Genomic DNA, 16,576 nt, shown 5'->3' with positions numbered 1-16,576 from the left:
ACCCAAAGGACATCCAGCCAACTTGACACAACTGTGGGAAGCATCCCTGTGGGAACGCTTTCGACACCTCTGTAGAGTCCACGCCCTGAAGAATTGAGGCAGTTCTGAGGGCAAAAAGGGGTGCAACTCAATATTTGGAAGGTTTTCCTAATGTTTTGTACACTGTATATGGCTACAGCTGCTCCATTATGGTAACCACATCTATGGTGATGTTTGTGTTCATGGTTGTAATTTCATTACTTAGAATAATGATCTTCAGTCATATCCTACTATGTATACATTAGTATTGTAAATAAGAGTATACACATCTACATCTGGTACAGGGTTACTAGTAAACATCACACAGTAGATAAAAACAAATAAAAAGCCTTCACAGGGTACTGCTGCTCCCAAGTGTTTTCATTACCTGCAGAGCAACATAATGTTCAATCGTTTTCTCGCACAAGGGAATTCATATCCTGTGGTTTTTCAAAGCATAGAAATAGAACCTCTCTAGTTCTGTGGTTGAAACGGTTAGCTTCCAACCAATAGCTTCATAGGAGTACACTGGCCGTAGTGTAGTAGGAGACGAGCAATAATCAACATACAAAACCTCTTTGTCCATGTCTTGATTCACTGCAGCCATCATATATTAAATAACTCACAAAACATGATAACATTTTTTTTTTTAAACGATTTGCTACTAATCACACAACAGAATTTGATGGACTCGTACCCACTACTGCAACACAGTGCAACCGACAGCCTGTTGCTTACAACAGCAACTACACTCCCCTCCAGATTTATTTGGACAGCGAGGCTAAACGTTTTCATTTGGCTGTAAACTCCAGCATTTTAGATCACATGATTCATGAGGTGACAGCACAGAATGTCAGCTTGAGGGTATTTTCATACATATGTTTTAACATTTAGAAATGTTAAAACATTCCCCCCCCCCCATTTTGAAGAATTCACTTAGTGTAAAATAATCAAAAGTTGAGTATTTGGCTACATATTCCTTGAACTCTGTGACTACATCAAGCTTCTGGCTCTACAATTTGTTGGATGCATTTGCAGTTTGTTTTGGTTGTGTTTCAGATTATATTTTGCCCAGTAGGAAATGAATGGTGACTGGAGTAAATGTCTTTCTGTGAGCAGATGTTTCTGAACACTTCCAAATGAATCCTGATAATGCCATGATTAAGACAAATCGTGAATGAATAATGATGAGTGAGAAGGTAACATAGGCTACAACAAAACATGCTAACCTCTCACCATTTTCAATAACAGGAGAGGTTAGTATTCACTCATTATTCACAATTCATGATTATCGATAATCATGGTAGCAGCCACATTAATGTAGAAGTGTTCAGAAACGTATTCTCTTCCTACAATAAAAGCTTGTAGGGTCACAAGCTTGATGTGGTCATTGATTGCAAAGGATTATGGGATCAAATACAAAACTTTTGACTACTTTAATACACTAAGTGAATTTGTCCAAATACTTCAAAAATGGAGAAGTAATTTTTAAAAGGTAAAACAGATATTTATGAAAATACCCTCAAATTAAAGGTTGCCTCATATGAAACACTTAATCTAAAATAAAAATTGTTAGCTTCACTGTCCAAATACATATTTAAAGGGATTACCTTAGATAAATGAACGAAAACGCCGTTGTCAATTCTGTCGGCCAACTAGTGGATGTGTTTTCTGGGGTTGAATTACATTTATTGTTGGAGCCACACCCGCAAATCTTGCTTGAAACCTTCATATGGCAAGTCTGAATACCAACTACTTAGAAGTGCGTAGGAATGGCGTGTGTAGGAAAGGCGTACATTTCCTAATTCTGAATCGGCCCCTACGAGAACATTTGAATGTGTAGTAGAATGGTATCATTGGTGGTGATTGTGAATGAGATCTGATAGAATGGGGTTTTGTACTATGGAGTGTTTTATGACAGTTGAAATACCAAAATATTCCTTAACTACCGGCGATAGAAGATGAATCTGAGGTCTCCTTACAAAAGAATCCATAAAATGCTCAGTTTCTTCAGCAGAGCAGTGTTATTAGGCAGATGGGAGTACTCTGCTTTTAGGTCCCAGTGTCCTCTCCTCTTACCTCTCTTCTCACAGGGCTAAAGACAAGACGGGTATAATAAACAGATGTCTGTTTCTACTCGTCGTCCTCTGTGCTGGAGCTGGGTGGTAGGAGGACACATTCCTGTCTTCGGCTCTTGGACGCCCTCCTCTTCCTCCTCCCTGGCATCTTCAGCCTCCTGTGGATCACATCTAAGACACAAAACACAACTAGACCTTTGAACCTTTTTAAGGCCCTCTGATCAATTTCCCCCCAAATGTTACATTTTTTAGGAACTCAGTCGGGGTCTCAACTTCAAAGTTCAATTTCGAAATGTGGTTGTGCATCAGCTTTTTTGCTCCATGTCAGTCGCTGATAGTGAGTCGATTAGCCCACGTCAGCTAACATTTTTTAGATTGCTAAGTTAGTTTAGCGGCTAGCTATCTAAACATGCTATCATGTTCGAATTACCGGCCAGTGGGCCCCTATAGATTTTGTTAGTCTCACTCAGATATCATATTCAAAACGGCAAACATTTCTCTCCACCCCATGGCAAAATGTGTTGATTTACCTGAAATGAACACCAAAACTATCCCCGTTGTCAAGAGGGGGGTCATTAAAATGTTTTGCTCACAATGTGGGTGTGTGGGGGTATGGATGTGGATGTGCAAACCCGCGAGCAACTGCGGCCCCTCGTGATGAGTTCATATTTTTGGTGTAGACATATTGTACGTGCGCACAATACCCACCACACACACGGGCATTCCTGTGCCGTTTCAGAAAGTTGCAGGTAAATACGAATCACTGATGCATTTTGTTGTTGTATTATGTTAATCTTAGGCAAATGAATAAATGCTCTAAAGTTCAAAAAAAAAATGATAGTGTTGAATTCCATTTTAATGTCTGCATTCTGTAATTCCGTCCACATTCTATGCAACGCGGATTTTATGGGACCCTAAGAAGTGTGTGTTGGGGAGGGGGGTTGTTTAAACCCAAATGAACCCACCTGCCACCCTGTCGTAGTCCTGCTTGGGGTCATGCCAGTACATGCTGGGCGTTGTGCCACAGTGGCGGTAAAGGCGGGTGTGCAGCACAGAGAGTGCCAGCAGCACCAGGAGGAAGCCCAACGCTGCTGCCGCCCACACCGCCTCGTCTGTCCGCGGAGTGGGCAGCATCCTGTCACCGGGTCCAGCCGTGGCGCCCCCTAGCGGAGCTACGGTCTCAGTGCACTCGCTGTGGCCCACCCTACCATCACAGTCTGCTCTCCTGTCCTGGCTGTTCGTTTGTGTGACAGCCAGCTGCTTGCGCCAACTCTGAGACAGAGCCTTTTTCCTCTTGGTTGGAGAGTTACGGGGCTGTGTCTCTCCCTCGTGTCTGCTGCTCTTCACCTCTCTCTCCTGGGTGTCTCGCGTTTTCCCGCTCTGCCTCTTGTCCTCTGCTTCGTTCTGGTTCAGCCAGTCTGTTTCTCTCACTTTGAGTCCTTGGTCCGTATCTCTCTGTGTAACCCTCACTGTGGCTGAGCCCTGTGCTTCAGGTCCGTTCGGCTCGGTTTGGTCCAGGGTAGTCCTGTTGGTCTTGGTGACTGCTCGAGGCGGCACCACGGTGGTCTGTCTCTCTTTCTCCCTCCCCTCGGTCCCGAGTGCAGCTCGGCTCTTGCGGACCCTCCCTCTCCTCCAGTCTGTCACCTCCAACCGTCCATCCAGCAGCAGAGAGAGGGTCTCCTCACAGCACTGCTTCAGAGACTGGTGATGATCGACAAATAGGCACACTCAGTAAATCATACAGTCAAATCATCCTACGACAGCTTCAGGACATCATGTTACTTTACACCAGTGCTATTCAAAGTCGGGGTTGTGGGAAAATTATAGTGGGTTCGCCAAATACCTAAAATGTATATATTTTTAGAGTACAGAATAATATTTTATGTATATTGGTTTGGATAAGAGAGATGAAATTGTAATGAATTGAAGGTCATTTGTTGATGTGAAAATCTAAATGTACAGATTTGAAGGTTGTTTCATTAGATTTGGGGTGGAATGGGGTCCCCACTGAAAAAGTTTGAATAGCACTGCGTTACGCTGTCTTTCAAACGTTGAAACATCCAGTGCCCTCTCCTCTCTCTGTCTTCTGGCTCACCTTCTTTGGGTATGCGTGTTTGTGATCCGCAGGATGGCTCAACAGCAAGTTATACTTCCTGTTTGGACCCACATCGCCACTGTTACCGTGTGCCGCTGTCAACTGCAGCCAATCACAGACCTCCGGCGTGGTCACCTGGGACAGCTCCAGAGTGCGACCCCAGGACACCAGCGCTAACGGCTTCAACAGGAGAGAGATTCAGTCACCACAGGGTCATGTTCAGTAGGCACCAAATGGAAAAAAACTGATGTGCTTATTCAATAAGAAACGCTTGTTTTCCTCCTTGTTTTGTAACTGTGTGCCCTAATGAACACAACCCTCATTTCAATGACATGCCACTGAATATGTGTTCTACTGTGTTCCCCATTGCTACAAGGAACATTCTGGTGTCTTGTTTCACCGTCACGACTTTGTCTATGCATCTGTTGGGATGTCAATTGAATGCCCTGCTGTCACAGTAGACATGTTGTCGTCTGTTTTCAGTGTAATCTATAATCAGGTTCAACTAAGCCACTACGGAGTGCCATCGTGGGTTTTCTAGAATCCTATTGGTAAGGCGATGATTCTATTGGGATATCAGCCAATTCACAAGCTAGTACAGAGTAGATGGTAAATGACTTCTACTGATATCTTAGTGTAAGTAAAGGTAATGTTTCCTTTGAGACTGTCTTTATCGTGTGTGTGTGACTCACCCGGTGTGTGCTGAGGTCAGGGTGTGGCGTTATGATGTAGTCAGACAGACAGCGGTGGCCCAGGACAGACAGCAGGTCACGCTGACAAACAGGAGCACACGGATGGTACAGCAACACTGTTGCTCCATGCTGCAAACACACACACACACACACACACACACACACACACACACACACACACACACACACACACACACACACACACACACACACACACACACACACACACACACACACACACACACACACACACACACACACACACACACACACACACACACACACACACACACACACACATCAGTAAAGGCTGATTAGAGTTGGACAATCAGTTATGGCAATACTGGACTAATGAAAAATATTAGCTATCTCTGTGAGGTTGTGTGTGTGTGTGTGTGTGTGTGTGTGTGTGTGTGTGTGTGTGTGTGTGTGTGTGTGTGTGTGTGTGTGTGTGTGTGTGCGGTCATGGTTTTAGTGGTTACCTGCAGGTTATTGAGCCAGTGTTGAGGGGGGCAGTACAGGTACTCTCCACTCTCTGCCCCTACAGTCCGGTGAGCTCCACTATACAAACCACCCACATAATGACAGTATAGTAAATGGAACCCAACACAGGAATTGACATTAAGCTCTCAGAGGCACTTGTCCATCATGCATGCAGGTCAGGAGCTGTTTCTATTTATGGTTGTCACTTGCCCAGAAAATGTATTTGGCTGTTTACATATGTAGCAGTGTGATGTTGTTCCCCTAGATTACGCACCAAATTGCACACAAGGACCAATTCAAATAGGCCAGGTCAAGAGGGGATGTTAGTAATTTGATAATAATAATAATAATTCAGTGTATTTTTTTTATTTAATTACAGCCGCATAGCTAATGTTTTTATTTGGTGTACAAACACTTTTTCATACCAATATTGTACATACAAGTGATGGTAAAAGTTTTGTATATTTTGGTTTGGCCCATCGCGGGTTATCTGTATTCCCATACCACTTTATCGTTCTCTTTTGCCTGACCCTCGGCTAGCAAGGTGCCGGAGAGCTGTGACTGCACCAAGGGTAACGTTTGTGTTGTCTCTTCGTGTGCAGGGCAAATAAAAAGATTTCAACGAGCAGACCATCAGTTGTGGCAGCGTCCTAATTAAAAATACACAACGCAGAATGAACCAAGCTACAAACTGGTGCCGCGACCTCCCGACTGGTTAGCTCAAGCTGACCACCGGAGCTGTGCATGTGGAGGAGATGCGCGATCCGCGCATGCGCACTTGTTGATGGTTTGCTATAAGTGAATGTATACTGTAAATAGTGAAGGTGAATGTAGCATATTCACTAGATAATTGTATTGGTGTTTATTTGTATGTTTTGAGGGAATTTGTTTATTGCATTTTTTTTGTATTTGTATGCAGTAAATTACATTGTAGCTTAGTTCTCTATTGAGCCATGGAAGACTCTCAAGTCCATAAGATGAGTTATGCTGGGGATTTTGGTGTGGTTAGTGTGGGTAGAGGGAGGGGTGTCCATGCATTTACACCATTTGTACAGTCAGCTCCTGGGAGTAGAGTGTTTGCTAGTCCTAAGTTTACAAGCACTGGGAGGGGTAGGCTGTTTACTCCACCTGACCAGGGTATCCCACCTCTGTCTCTTGATGTACCATTGTCCCCAGTCCTCAGTAATAATGGGACACCGAGTCAGCTTAGTGACCTTATTAAGCAGATTGGTTCAGAGATAGGAGAATCTATCAGAGCGAGTTTACTGCAGCCTGGGGCTTCAAGTCTTTCTCCTGCCCATTCCCCTGACCAATCCCAGCAGTTTCCCCTGCCTGAACAATGTGGGTCAACTTTTATTGATGCGTCCAAGCTGAATCTGGTTGTGAAGTCAGAGGTTAGTGCTCCACCTTTCTTCAGGGGTGATGGCTCAGATGAGTACTCTGTCCTGGAGTGGGAGGAGCTAATGGGAGTCTACCTAGAGAAGAGGGGTTACACTGGGTCTGAGAATGTTGGGGAGGTGATGTCTAGGCTCATGGGGAGGGCACGGGATGTGACCAAAGTCTGGATGCGTAACAACCCTGTTGTCACAGATGTTAAGGCAGTGTTCAGTGTTCTCAAGCAACACTTTGGGGATACTGTCTACTCAGGTATGCCATTAGCTGATTTCTATTCAATGAAACCATATGCTAATGAGGGTCCACTAGATTTCTGGATTAGGCTTAACAAAGCTGCAGACGCAGCTGAACAGTATCTTGTAGGTGAGGGTAGAACTTTGCCCAATCAGCGCTCAGAGTTGGCAGTCATGTTTGTACGCAACTGTCCTGATAAAGAGTTGGCCCAAGTGTTCAAATGCAAACCCCTTCGTGACTGGACAGCCAGTGAGGTACAGGATCGTTTGGATGAACTGTTAAGGGAGCGTAAAGCATGTAGAATACAACTTTCACAGCAGGTGGCTGCTGTCTTCAACTCCCCCCAGGAGGAAGTGGATCCTGAGAGCAGACCTAATGTGTCATCTTTTTCTCGATGTGGCCGTGAACCAGAACAGGCCCAATCTGTATCTGAGGGTGGGACATTAGAGAAAGTTTTGAGTATGCTAGAGAAGGCTCTTGTCAGCAATACTCAGTCTGTGAACAGAGGGCCCCATAAACAGTTCCCCAAACGTGAGCGTGAGTGCGCTGTCTGTGGAAGCACTAATCACTGGACCAAAGCTCACTGTCAGATGCACCAGCTGTGTTTCAAGTGCTTCTCTCCTGGCCACATGAGCTTTGACTGTAGTGAGACTGGGCAGCGACAGAGCCCTGGATGTGGACAGACTGGCAGGTCTGGAAAACTAGAAAGCCTCCATTCTGAGGAGGGCAATGTGGGGCAGGCTAATTTTTCCTCCACTGATGATGATGATATCCAATCTGTTTATTCTTATTTTTGTGAGTCAGTACCCAAGAACAACACAGTAATTTTTCAGAACACAATGAGAATTTCTCAGAATGACAGTTTGTTTTACACCACCGTGCTAGTACAGGATAAAGTTGAGCTGAAGGGGATGTTAGATAGTGGGTCCATGGCTACTACTCTGCGCGCAGATATTGTACCTCGGTTGAGGGAGGCAGGAGTGGTAGAGGGGAACTTTGTAGCTCCTTCAGACATCATACTGGTGGGTTGTGGTGGGACGCAAACTAGCCCAGTGGGCATGTGTGACTTGAAACTACAGCTTTATGGCTTCAGTTATGTAGTCCCAGTGCTTATTGTAGATGGGCAGGTTGATGAACTCATTGTTGGCACTAACGTGTTGAAGTCTCTGATTAGACAGTTCAAATCAAATGACAGCTACTGGCGGGTGGTGGGTACGCCAGGTCCTTCTGGCCAGTGTGAGGACAGCCGGTTCCTGCGTCTCCTATCAAATCTGGAGAGATGGAGAGGAGACTCCATCCCAGATAAAGTGGGCACCATTAAGTTGAAGAGGGCAGTAACGCTCCAACCCATGAGTGAGCATCTGGTGTGGGGCCGCTTACCCCCAAAGACAAAACTCTCTGTGGGCAGTACTGTTGTTGTCGAGCCCAGCACGTCTCGTTGTGTGAATCGACACATACTAGTAGGGAGAGTAGTTACGCCTCTGTGGGGGGATGGATGGCTCCCTGTGAAGATTGTGAATCCAACAACTTCGCCAGTTACCCTGAGACGAAATGCTAAAGTGGCAGATGTGTACCCTTGTATTGCATTGGAGGATTTTGATGATGTCAAGCAGCAAGCTGCTTACCAGAACGTGGCAAAAGTACAATGTGACAGCTCACATGGCAGTCTTACAGCTAAGAGTTCAGTTGGTGGCAGTGTAGTTAATGACAACAGTACACTGAGCAATCTTGGACTTCAAGGCCTGTCTGTTGAGGAGTGTCCAGTTTCACAGTTCTGGAAAGACAAACTTGTCGGTTTAATTGAGAAGTATGACACGGTGTTCTCTAGACATAGCCTGGATTGTGGAGAGGCAAAAGAGTTCTGCCATCGCATACGGCTGACTGATGACCGCCCATTTCGATTACCTTATCGTAGGCTTTCTCCAGCTGATTACCAAAAACTCAGGGAAACACTGGATGATATGGAGGAAAAGGAAATCGTCAGAAAATCCAGCAGCGAGTATGCCTCACCATTGGTGCTGGTATGGAAAAAGAATGGGGACTTGCGTCTATGTACTGACTTTAGGTGGTTAAACGCCCGCACAGTGAAGGATGCTCATCCCCTGCCTCATCAGGCTGATGTACTGGCGGCGCTGGGAGGTAATGCCTTCTTCAGCACAATGGACTTGACATCTGGGTACTACAATGTGCCACTGCATGAAGAGGATAAGAAATACACTGCCTTTTCCTCTCCTTTAGGTCTGCACGAGTACAATCGTTTGCCTCAGGGCCTTTGCAACAGCCCAGCTACTTTTATGAGAATGATGCTGACCATCTTTGGGGACCAAAACTTTCTAAGTCTCCTTTGCTATTTGGATGATCTGATGGTTTTTGCTAAGACGGAGGAAGAGAGTCTGCAGAGACTTGAGATGGTTTTCCAGCGGTTGCAGGAGCACAATCTTAAACTGTCTCCGTCTAAGTGCAAGTTTTTGAGGAGGTCTGTTAAGTTTTTGGGCCACATCATTTCTCAGGAGGGCGTAGCCACTGATCCTGCTAAGGTTCAAACCATTTTGAATGTGACTGAGAGTGAGATGATGGAAGCTGATGGTGTCACTCCGTCTCCTAGCAAAATCCGTTCTTTCCTTGGTATGGTAGTATACTATCAACACTACATTGAGAATTGTTCCATGGTTGCTAGGCCATTGTTTCAGCTGACTACAGGTCAGAAGAAGCCTAGGAGAGGCAAGGGCAGAAAGAGGCCTGGTCCCTCTCGCAGGCTCACTGCTGCAGACTGGACTGCTGAATGTCAACTCGCTTTTGAAGCTTTGAAAGCAGCACTAGTTGACCAGGCACTGCTGGCTCATCCAGATTTTTCTCAGCCATTTTTGCTTTCTGTTGATGCATCTACTAGTGGTTTGGGAGCTGTACTATCCCAAGTGCAAGATGGGAAGGCCATAGCCAGGCCAATAGCTTTTGCTAGTAAATCTCTTAATCATGCACAATCCAAGTATCCTGCTCACCGGCTGGAATTTCTAGCCATGAAATGGGCCATTCATGATAAGTTCAGCCATTGGCTGCGAGGGCATAAGTTTACGGTGTGGACCGACAACAATCCACTCAAATATATTCTTACAAAGCCGAGACTTGATGCATGTGAGCAGAGATGGGTTGCAAAGCTGGCACCTTTTGATTTTGATATCCAGTACATACCAGGGCCCAAGAATGTCGTTGCTGATGCTTTGAGCAGAGAGCCATTTGTCCGCTCCAAAGTTCTGCACCGACTGACAAGAATTCCATATGATGTCCTGCTGGAGGAAGCCAGAGGTCTTCGACTGGATGATGTACAAGACATGTTCCGTCTCTCCTGTGAGCAGCCCGAGGCTGGCTGTGGAACGTCTATGGCTCCTGGGAGTGAGTTGAGTAGAGCTGGAGACGATGTCAGTGGGTTGGTTTCCTGTGAAGAGGTGTCTGCTGTCCTCCAGGCCCATCGCCGATGGGATGATGGTGCCACAGTGAGGGCCGTTTCACATGTGCAGCACCTTGAGAAGTTGATGTCCATGGGTCAGAGCCCTTTACCTGTCCTTACACACAAGGAGCTGTATGATAACCAGTCACTGGATCCTATCATCAGCAGAGTCATGTTCTTTGTAGATAGAGGCCGGCGCCCATCTAGGAGAGAGCGAGTCTTTGAAGCTAAAGAAACAGTTTATACTCTAAGACAGTGGGGGAAACTCACCACGCGGTTAGGGATTCTGTATCGTGTCTCAAAACACCCAGTGAGTAAGAAGAAAATATTTCAGTATGTCGTACCTGTGTCTTTGAGAGGCCTTGTGTTGAAGGGAGTTCATGATGATGCTGGTCATCAGGGTCAGCAGCGCACATTGTGGCTCACGAGACAGCGGTTTTACTGGGAATCTATGGAGAAGGATGTCAAGGAATACGTGGCCCACTGTAAGAGATGTGTGTTGAGTAAAGCACCTGAGCCTGAAGCAAGAGCTCCACTTGTCTCCATTGTGACAACGGCACCTTTAGAACTTGTGTGTATTGATTTCTGGACTGCAGAAGATTCAAACAACAAGTCTATTGATGTGTTAGTAGTGACTGATCACTTTACTAAGCTGGCCTGTGCGTATCCATGTCCAAACCAGTCTGCTAAGACTGTTGCTCGTGTTCTCTGGAATAATTTCTTCTGCATTTATGGGTTCGCTGATTGCATCCATTCTGACAGGGGTGCTAACTTTGAGAGTTTACTTATTGCAGAATTACTTCAGTTATCTGGTGTTGAAAAGTCCCACACCACACCTTATCATCCCATGGGTAACGGTCAAGCAGAACGTCTGAATCGCACACTGGGTGGGATGATTAGAGCTCTGCCAGCTAGGTCTAAGGCTAAATGGCCTCAGATGTTGAACACATTGACATTCTCCTATAACTGCACTGTTCATGAGACTACTGGGTTTCCACCCTTCTTCTTGATGTTCGGACGCACCCCTAGGTTGCCGGTAGATGTTATGTTTGAAAGTGTGCTGTTGGATGGGGACACAGTAGATGTGGATAAGTATGTCCAGTCTCTGGGTGAGGATCTGAGAGAGGCCATGACATTGGCCCAGCAGCATGCCAGTAAGCAACAAAAGAGACAAGCCGAGGTCTACAACAGACGGTCTAAGGGTCACTCGGTGCAGAAGGGAGATAGAGTTCTACTTGCTAACAAGGGGGAGAGGGGCAAGAAGAAACTGGCTGATCGCTGGGAGAGTGTGGTGTACATAGTGGTTGCAAAGAACAGCTCACTGAACACATATCGTATCCAACACCCTACCACTGGACGCATCAAAACTGTGCATAGGAACCTGATTATGCCAGTCAACTTTCTGCCTTTACCTTCGTGGGAGGAACCTGAGGGTCACGGATCTCTATCGAGTGGTGACGTGATCTCTGAGATGTCTGCAAAGTCCAGCCAAATGGATGGGAGTGACGCCAGGACTGTCCACTGGGTAGCAGGCCTTCCTGAGTCTTCTGGGAGGATACTCCAAGAGGATGGTGAAGTCCCGGCTGATGAAAGTGAGGTGGAACAACCGTATGAAGTCCCCTTAAGTGAAGTGTGCTCAGCAGAAGTGGACCAGAGAGATATCCCCAAAGCCTACAAGAGTTCTGATTGCGAAACTCCATTCAGTGTGGATGATGTTACCTTGGTTGAAGATGCTTCGTCAGTGTGGTCTGTGACAATCTACCAGGATTCTGATCAGTCGTCTGACACTACTAGTGTTGAGTCGGTAACTGAAAGTGGGCTGGCTCCGGAGATCTGTAGTACTCCCCATCCTGAGGTTAGACCTCTGAGCAGGGTTAGTGCTGTCTGTGACATTCCTGCTAGGTTTGTGGGTGAGGGTGTTCGGACTAGACTAGGTAGACTTATTAAGCCAGTGGATAGGCTAATCCAAACTATGTCTACACAGGAAATGAAACAGTTCTTGGTTTCTCAGTGACGGTAGGATATTGCCTACCTTTTCTTTTGTAGGAATGTAGGAATCTAAGCATGTCTTAGAATGATTTGTGGGTTTGTCTAATATATTTGACAATTCATGTAACTTTGTGTGTAGTCCATCGGCATAAAATGTATATGGCATTTTTCGTATACGGTTGAATAAGGGATTAGCTACCCCTTATTTTTCCTAATCCTTCGCGGGATAGCTTTTCAGCTGATCGACCATTTGTGGGTCTAGAATTAAAGGACTACACTGGGTTACTCTGTCGCCCTGTGGGTGTGAATTTTCTTTTCTTTCTTTGCTTTGTTACCTTTGAGGTAGTGTGTTTTGTTTTGGGCCTATAATCTAGTGTAAAACAGTGGGGGTGAATGTAGCAGTGTGATGTTGTTCCCCTAGATTACGCACCAAATTGCACACAAGGACCAATTCAAATAGGCCAGGTCAAGAGGGGATGTTAGTAATTTGATAATAATAATAATAATTCAGTGTATTTTTTTTATTTAATTACAGCCGCATAGCTAATGTTTTTATTTGGTGTACAAACACTTTTTCATACCAATATTGTACATACAAGTGATGGTAAAAGTTTTGTATATTTTGGTTTGGCCCATCGCGGGTTATCTGTATTCCCATACCACTTTATCGTTCTCTTTTGCCTGACCCTCGGCTAGCAAGGTGCCGGAGAGCTGTGACTGCACCAAGGGTAACGTTTGTGTTGTCTCTTCGTGTGCAGGGCAAATAAAAAGATTTCAACGAGCAGACCATCAGTTGTGGCAGCGTCCTAATTAAAAATACACAACGCAGAATGAACCACGCTACACATACATTTATTACATTGGTTATTACAAAGTTATATTTAACAGCCTGTCATATGGGATTTGGGATTTGGGATTTGACACATGTTCCCAGGTGAGTGTGTATTTTGTGTACTTGGTGATGTAACACTTCCTGTGTGTGTGTGTGTCTGCAGCATCTTACCTGTTGGGGATAGTGTGATTGTAGGTGATGGGTGTGTCCATGCAGACGTGCTCAATCGGCTGAGGTCAGACAGGAAAAGAGGGCAGACATATCAGCGCCATGAGCAGATACAAATGTCATGAAGAGACCAGGCGTGATTTCTCATTCTACATGTCAGAGAGGCATGTTTAGTTCTACATAATACACCTCTATGTGAACGTTCTGCAACGCTGTGCCCTGCTGAATGGAGCCCAGGATTAGGCGACGTCAGCATCCTATCGTTACAGACAGAAACACTGTGATATGTTGTCTTGTTGCTGCCTCTGAGGGATACATTTATTTTTATTTTTTATGATTGAATTACATTTAATTGAACAATCAGGTCATGTGTGGATCTTTGATAGTATTTTTGTGTAAAGAATCAGTCGCTCTAAAGACTCATCACTATCAGTAATAGCTACACTAAAGGTTTTGGAAAGAATGTGTTCATAACGAAAGATAATGCTAGCTCATTGTGCTTTCTGTTTGACAAGTTGATTGATTTACCTGTGGAGGATACTCTGTGTCAATGCTAGGAATCTTCTGCAAACAGAGGAGAGAGACCTGGTTTGCACTGTGTTCCAGCAATGGATTTGCTCGGGGAAATGCACACAACAAATGCACAATACGAAGCCAAGTGCACAAGATAAATAGGCGACCTAATCAGAAATGCTCAAGTTTACATGTAACTCATGCTTACAGTAGTTTACTACCAGTCGGTTTGTATGTTATGTGGAACAGTGGTTCAATAGGTCAAGTGGTTAGCTCCATGGTTACCTGGGTAGTGGACTCTGGCCAGGAAATCACAGGACAGCTCCATACAACTGATGGGGGCAGGTCTCTCCCCAGCAAGAGCTGTCAGTCACAGAAAACACATCATACAGACACAACACTGCCACAGTTTGCTTGCTGTCTAGAGTGGTAACATACAATCGATGGCACATATATTAATCATGTCATTGCATTGTGATAGCTATGGTTTTTCTTCATGGTCGTTGTTCAGATCGTCTAGCAATTATACTTGAAGCAGGCAATACAAAGTCAAGTGAAGTGACATATGGCAGTACCTTCCCATTGTCACAGGCTTGCCACATCGACCTAGCAGCACAAGACAGAACCAAGAACAGCCACAGTCCGGACAGCAGAGTCGCCACCCGTGGAGACATTCTGCTGCACACAATGGAGAGTGCGCTAGTCACGGCGCTGTGATGATCTTCTGAGATGTATCATTTGAGGTCATCTCTTAAGCTAAATACATTTTGTTTTTCAGAACAACCATTAGTCAACGTGTGGATCATCCCATCCATCTACCTCCCACGGCTAGGACCATCAACGCGAGCTACTGCAAGCCCTCTCCAGTGCAAAGCGAGGCACTGATGCTGTTACAGAAGAGGTTTCCGCCAAAATACAGTATTCCAAGATCTCCTTTTTTACCATCGTGCCATTAACACTGCCTACGGCAAACCAAAGGGGACATAAAATGTAGGTTCTTTGTCCATGGTTTCTACTAATTTCTTCCACATGGCGGCGCCAAAGTATCACGTAACCATCTGAACGCTGAACACTTGCGGGCAGCAAATTTGAGACCAGTGCCGGGCTGCCCGCAAATGTTAATGTGGAAATCCCTATGGGAAATCCACACCTCAAAATTCATCTTCAAAATGTGATTGATAGGATGAACAAATACTTTCAATTACAATTACATGTAGTGAGTAGGCTTATAGAATGTGGTGTCCTCTCACCATTCCCCAAATGTTTGACCAGAAAGGTTATGCCTAAATGTAGGCAACCTTGCCGCGAAAATTTGAGTTTCTATTGGACAAATTTAGGTAGGTTCCTCCCGTTAAATTTGCTTCTGTTTGGTTCCTAGTGAATACACCCCAGTGTAAAATTGACTAAATTTGATCCCTTCAATACTATACCACAATGAATTTGATTGATTAGAAACTCTTTACCCACTTTAAAGCGCCAGGCAGCTACTTGCATTCTGTGCTTTTATACCACACAGTCCTACTCAATTCCGAATTTTATTTTATTATTATATTTGTCACCCCTCCGAAATTTATTATTTTGGTTGGGCCTGGTCTTGAGGCAGCAGTTTGTGTTTTGTGACTGGAAAAAAGTTGAGCAAGGGTTGAAAGGAAAACTGAGAAACACCACTATCTCCTCTCACTCATTTCATTTTGTGTGATCATAACCAGAACGAAATATTTTATTATAATAATAATCATAATAATAATAATAATTCATTTAATTTGTAAAGCACTTTTCTCATACACAAGGCACAAAAAAAAAGTAATAAAACAATCCAAAACACAGAACACAGACAGCATTCAAAGCTACACTACATTACCAAAAAGTATGTGGACACCTGCTCGTCGAACATCTCATTCCAAAATCATGGGCATTAATATGGAGTTGGTCCCTCCTTTGCTGCTGTAACAGCCTCCACTCTTCTGGGAAGGCGTTCCACAAGATGTTGGAACATTGCTGCGGAGACTTGCTTCCATTTGGCCACAAGAGCATTAGTGAGGTCGGGCACTGATGTTGGGTGATTAGGCCTGGCTCGGAGTTGGGGTTCCAATTCATCCCAAAGGTGTTCGATGGGGTTGATGTCAGGGCTCTGTGCAGGCCAGTCAAGTTCTTCCACACCGATCTCGACAAACCCTTTCTGTATGGACCTCACTTTGTGCATGGGGGCATTGTCTTGCTGAAACAGAAAAGGGCCTTCCTCAAACTGTTGCCACAAAGTTGGAAGCACAGAATTGTCTTGAATGTCATTGTATGCTGTAGGGTTAAAACTTCCCTTCACTGGAACTAAGGGGCCTAGCCCAAACCATGAAAAACAGTCCCAGACCATTATTACTCCTCCACCAAACTTTACAGTTGGCACTATGCATTCGAGCAGGTAGCGTTCTCCTGGCATCCACCAAACCCAGATTCGCCTGTCGGACTGCCAGATGATGAAGCTTAATTCATCACGCCAGATAACGGATTTTCATTGCTCCAGAGTCCAATGGCGGCAAACTTAACACCACTCCAGCCAATGCTTGGCATTGGGCATGGTGATCTTAGGCTTGTGTGCAGCTGCTCAGCCATGGAATCCCATTTCATGAAGCTCCCAAA

General features: G+C 45.0%; 1 protein-coding gene and 1 long non-coding RNA gene across 3 annotated transcripts; one reads left to right on the top strand and one right to left on the bottom strand.

Moving 5' to 3' along the window:
• Window positions 1-264: 264 nt before the first annotated feature.
• On the bottom strand, window positions 265-14,956 carry LOC139549030 (tumor protein p53-inducible protein 13-like). Of its 2 annotated transcripts, none has more exons than XM_071359085.1 (9): window positions 14,518-14,956; window positions 14,228-14,305; window positions 13,958-13,990; window positions 13,433-13,491; window positions 5,366-5,444; window positions 4,884-5,012; window positions 4,192-4,371; window positions 3,062-3,797; window positions 265-2,267 (listed from the first exon to the last, which is right to left on the bottom strand). In XM_071359085.1, the coding sequence occupies exons 1-9, from the start codon at window positions 14,614-14,616 to the stop codon at window positions 2,152-2,154; spliced, it is 1,509 nt and encodes a 502-aa protein (XP_071215186.1). In that variant the 5' UTR covers window positions 14,617-14,956; the 3' UTR covers window positions 265-2,151. The 2 variants fall into 2 exon arrangements, with proteins under 2 accessions (XP_071215186.1, XP_071215185.1); XM_071359084.1 differs by having other exon boundaries at window positions 13,958-13,993; window positions 14,518-14,955.
• Window positions 5,480-13,215, top strand: LOC139549034 (uncharacterized). Its single transcript, XR_011669820.1, has 2 exons — window positions 5,480-6,153; window positions 13,130-13,215. It is a non-coding gene; the product is annotated as an uncharacterized lncRNA (long non-coding RNA).
• Window positions 14,957-16,576: the final 1,620 nt, after the last annotated feature.

The sequence above is a fragment of the Salvelinus alpinus genome, chromosome 22 (assembly GCF_045679555.1).
Source record: "Salvelinus alpinus chromosome 22, SLU_Salpinus.1, whole genome shotgun sequence".
Lineage (NCBI taxonomy): Eukaryota > Metazoa > Chordata > Actinopteri > Salmoniformes > Salmonidae > Salvelinus > Salvelinus alpinus.
Note: the sequence above shows the minus strand (reverse complement) of the source record. Positions and strands in the feature narration are given on the sequence as shown.

Excerpts from the sequence above, each read along its gene's own strand:
- LOC139549030 (XM_071359084.1), bottom strand. The coding sequence starts at position 14,616 with ATGTCTCCACGGGTGGCGACTCTGCTGTCCGGACTGTGGCTGTTCTTG. Across the intron at positions 14,306-14,517 it reads AAGCCTGTGACAATGGGAAG|CTCTTGCTGGGGAGAGACCT; the intron begins GTACTGCCATAT and ends TGTGACTGACAG. Across the intron at positions 3,798-4,191 it reads AACACGCATACCCAAAGAAG|TCTCTGAAGCAGTGCTGTGA; the intron begins GTGAGCCAGAAG and ends GATCATCACCAG.